The sequence below is a fragment of the Puntigrus tetrazona genome, chromosome 14, assembly GCF_018831695.1.
Source record: "Puntigrus tetrazona isolate hp1 chromosome 14, ASM1883169v1, whole genome shotgun sequence".
In the NCBI taxonomy this organism is placed as follows: Eukaryota; Metazoa; Chordata; class Actinopteri; order Cypriniformes; family Cyprinidae; genus Puntigrus; species Puntigrus tetrazona.
In genome coordinates this window covers 26,296,789-26,301,788 of record NC_056712.1, presented here as the reverse complement: position 1 = coordinate 26,301,788, position 5,000 = coordinate 26,296,789, and the positions used below count along the sequence as shown (strand labels likewise).

Genomic DNA, 5,000 nt, shown 5'->3' with positions numbered 1-5,000 from the left:
AATTGAAATGACTTCAAACACAAAGCTAGTTAGTTTTTCTGACTCCAAAGGAAGTCAGTTCTTGAGGACATCTGTATGATGATGATGATGATGATGATGATGAAGAGCTGTACCTGTAGATGGGTCCGAGGCGTCTGAAGGTGTTCTCCATGTGTTGGTGAAGCCGGCTGAACTTCCCGTCCTTCCAGAAGTGCATCAGGTTGATCCAGCCGTTGCTGCCCGTGTGAGGGATCTCCTGGAAGCTCCGCACTCGGCCCGCGCTCCCGCTCCGCAGCGCTGCATCCTCACACACACTCAGAGAGCGGCCGGGGAACACCGCAGGACGCAAGCGTGAGGAGAGCATCTCTCTGACTCCACACGAGCTTCAGAACCGCTTTAACACACGCCAGCTTCCTGTCTGTCCTCCTGCTCTCACTGACTCATGAGTTACTGACACACCAGAGCAAGGTTCAAGAGAAGAACAACACATCAGCACACACACACACACACACACACACATTTACAGGCACGCACAGAGACACATACATTCTCTCTCTCTCACACACACTTACAAACATGCACTCTCTCGCACACACACACACACACACACACACACTTACTCTCGCTCACACACACACACACAACAGACAAGCACACTCTCTCTCACACACAAAGACAGGCAAACTCTCTCACTCACACACACACACACACACACACACACACACACACGCGCACACACACACACACTCCCCACACACACACTCAGACTCTCTCACACGTACACACTCACACACACACACTCTCTCTCACACACACACACACTCTCTCATCACACACACTGTGTGCACATGTTTCATGAGGACTCTCACACACACATTTTGTATGTTTGTGAGGAATGTTTTATACTGTTATAGTTCTACACCAACCAGGATATATAAACCAAACCCCACACACACTCTCTCTCTCTCTCTAACACACACACACACACACACACACTCTCTCTCTCTCTCTAACACACACACACACACACACACACACACACACACTGCACTGATACTACTGAAACTGAGCTGGTCTGGATGATGAAATCACTGAATTCAATGAACTGCCTTTAACTCAAAGTGTGTACGGTTGTCTTTCTGCATTATTGAGACATTATTTTCATATCTAATACTGTGAAGCTTTTGCTGAAAGTGCTGTATAATAAAGAAGACTTGCCTTGATGAATGAACAAGGAGGATTTATTCTTTGCCACAGTTCTTTCCGGCTTGGGTCAGGGTCAGGGGGTCAGGATCAGGGTCAGGGGGTCAGGATCAGGGTCAGGGGGTCAGGGTCAGGGTCAGGGGGTCAGGGTCAGGGTTGCACAAGGTAAACTTAATATAAAAGCATTATGGCATGATGTTTAAACAACTTCCCACTTAATCTGCTTAGACACAGACAGAATGTTTCAAACACAACCACTGTACTGTATGCAGACCCAGCAGATACATGCACTCAAATATAATCATACACAATATTAGTTGCATGTTTATAAAGTCAACAAACATAAACCATCCAGTCGTTTAGCTCTAAACAATGAAGACTACAGAGAAATACTGTATTATATTATGATCAGAGCTGCTTTCAATCTTTGTATCACATGAAGGGTTAAACAAAGAGAAACCGCTGATGCTTCCTGAGTATATGTTATGTAATATATTTCTGTGATAAAGATGAATTTTAGGCATCATTTCAATCAGATATCAGTTTAATATATTCTCATTTGCCGCTCAAGAAAGAAGTATTTTATATTAGTATTATTTATATTTAAAACAGTATTTTTTTAAATTCTTTGATGAACAGAAAGTTCAAAAGAATAGCTTTTATATGAAATTGAAATCTTCTGACTGATTTAATGCATCTCATGAAGAGTTGTGTCATTTCTCTTTCCAAATCATTATATTAAAATGTAATCTTTGATCACAGGAATACATTACAGTTAAAAATATATTAAAATAGAAAGCATTTATTTTAAATAGTAAAAATATCTCATAATGTTACAGAAGAGTCCTTAAAAACATTAAAAATCTTACTGTTTAAAAACTTTTCACCAGTAGTGTCCTTCAGAGAAAACCTTCAAAGGTAAAACTGGTTAAAAATGGTATCAATTATTATTTTTAGCTTTATATCCCACTACTCCTTTATGATCTGATTTAGAGAACTAGATATTCAACGCTCATTTAGAACAGCCGCGCATGAACACACAAAAGACAACAAAACAAAATGAAAATAATATGCAAATATAATAGAAAATACAAGATGCATGTAAGAGCTTCCTGATGTTTGTGTGAGAAATACATGAGGTAAGAAACAAAACCAGACCGAGAGCTCCACAGCAGTGTTTTTGAGTACAGTCTGTGCTTCTTTTCTGATCGGATGAAAAGTTTATCCTACTCAAATGTGTTTTCTGTGCTGTTTCCATTCAGCGTTTTTGTGCGATATTCCAAAACACGCATAAAAACAGGAGCATGGAAACCGGCGCGTGTGGAGCGTCACATGACCCTGCAGGGCTGCGTCTGATTGGCCGAGGAGGAGGGCGTGCGGCGCGGCTCTCCGGAGAACATCCCGGTTCGAGGCGGAGGTTCTGGAAGGCGCTCCGCAGACCCAAGCTGTCGTCTTTAGCGGGGCCTTCGTGACGGACCATCTTAGCCAGATCTCGAGGGAGACACACTTTCCCCCCCGCGGCTCGCAGCTGCTCGGCGTCCTTGGCGTTCTGGACAGATTAACGAGAACACACTAATGAGCGGAGGACACACTGCTCCCTCATACGGCCACCTATTCTTTGCTTCATAGATCTTTTTCCTTTACACTGAGCTGATATTCTAGCGTTGCGAGGGACACGTGAAGGCTGAAGTCATGTAACAGGGCAAGTTTTCTCACATGCAAAAATAGTTTTTAGTGGTGTAATGTGATTTTTTTGAATTTATGCACATCTTGGCATTTCCATTCAGCGTTTATGTATGATATAAAAATGTATTCGCATAAATGAATGAATAGCACCAATTTTCAGCCTTATGGTTAATGGTTCTAGCCATGATTCTCGCTGTGGTGTTTAAAGGCCGTGTGTTGACCTCGCTCAGCTGGTATTTCCTCCTGAAGTGTGCTCTCATCGCAGCTCTCTCAGCGTTCTTCTGAGCGTTCATCGCCTCGCGTAGTTTCCTGAAGATGGAGCGAAAGAGAGAGTTACTGTTCAGACGCTCCAGCTGATTCTGAAACGAAGACGCGCTTCGAAACAAGCACTAAAAGATATTAAAGTTTAAATGTCAACAGGCCAGGGTTATTAGAAGTGAAGTGAAGTGAAGTCACCTGTGTTTATATAGAGCTTGCGTCAGACACTGAACAGTATTAAAGAGAAGAATAGAGTGATAGTGATGTATAATGATGAGATAGAAAGCTTAATTTCCAGCTAAAGGCTTTTCATTATTGAATTGAATTAAACTAAAACAAGACATAGTGTATGACAAACTACTATTTCTGTTAGTTATGCAACATTTTTAATTTTCCCTACAACTACTAACTGGACGCTTCTTTTCTCCGAGCGCTTCAGGAACACAATCATTTTCAACACTCTCTCTTTGCTTTATCACGTCTGTCAACTGTAAGCCAGATTAAAGGCTGATATTTTGAGGAGATCACCTCTCTCTGTCCAGCTCGCTCTGATAGGATCGCAGCAGACGCGGGTCAGGCTTGCCGCTCCTGCCCTTTGACCCCTGGCGTTTGGAGCCTCTCCGGGCCCCGTGTCTGGCCCCGCCGGACGGCTGCTTCTCTCCGTTCACGCAGAACTTCAGCGTCTTCACGGGCACCAGCAGAGACTTCTTCAGCACTGACTCCATGATGAACAGATCTATCTGTGTGTGATGAAGCGCTCCGGACCGGTCATCATCAGATGGACAGACTCAGATCTGTAGGGACAGGGACATTTCTCATAGACAAAACTTCTTATCAGCGTTGCAGGTCAAGAAAATGTTTCTCCGTTTTAGTTAAGTTTACATATTTGTTCTGGAGAACAAGACAAAAATACTGAGGAAGGATTGCTTTTTATAAGTAACTTGAGACATCAGTCAATTGATAGACAGACAGAGACAGACAGAGACAGAAAGAGACAGACAGAGACAGACAGAAAGAGAGACAGAAAGAGACAGACAGACAGAGACAGAAAGAGACAGACAGACAGACAGACAGAAAGAGACAGACAGACAGACAGAAAGAGACAGACAAACAGAGAGAGACAGACAGAGACAGATAGAGACAGAAAGAGACAGACAGACAGAAAGAGACAGACAAACAGAGAGAGACAGAGAGAGACAGACAGAAAGAGACAGACAGACACAGAAAAACAGACAGAAAGAGACACAGACAGACAGAAAGAGACAGACACACAAAGAGAGACAGAGAGACAACATAAAGAGACAGACAGACAGACTGAAAGAGACAGACAGAGACAAACAGACAGAAAGAGAGACAGACAGAGACAGAAAGAGACAGAAAGAGACAGACAGACAGAAAGAGACAGACAAACAGAGAGAGACAGACAGAAAGAGAGACAGAAAGAGACAGACAGACACAGACAAACAGACAGAAAGAGACATACAGAGAGACACAGACAGACAGAAAGAGAGAGACAGACAGAAAGAGACAGACACACAATGACAGACAGAGAGACAACATAAAGAGACAGACAGACAGACTGAAAGAGACAGAGACAAACAGACAGAAAGAGACATACAGAGAGACACATACATACAGACAGAAAGAGAGAGACAGACAGAAAAAGACAGACAGACAGACTGAAAGAGACAGACAGAGACAGAAAGAGACAGAGACAAACAGACAGAAAGTGACAGAGAGAGACAGGCAGAAAGACAGACAGAGACATACAGACAGAGACAAACAAACAGACAGACAGAAAGAGACAGACAGAAAGACATACAGAGACAGACAGACAGGGACATACATAAAGAGACATACAGACTGAGACAGAG

General features: G+C 43.0%; 1 protein-coding gene and 1 pseudogene across 1 annotated transcript in view; both read right to left on the bottom strand.

The window, feature by feature from the left end:
- LOC122357920 (cytochrome P450 11B, mitochondrial) overlaps positions 1-467 on the bottom strand; it is a 9,753-nt gene extending 9,286 nt beyond the window's left edge. The window contains 1 exon segment of the mRNA XM_043257589.1: positions 114-467. Coding sequence (XP_043113524.1) covers positions 114-343 — 230 coding nt within the window. The 5' untranslated portion in view covers positions 344-467.
- Positions 468-1,231: 764 nt separating this feature from the next.
- LOC122357922 overlaps positions 1,232-5,000 on the bottom strand; it is a 14,062-nt pseudogene continuing 10,293 nt past the window's right edge.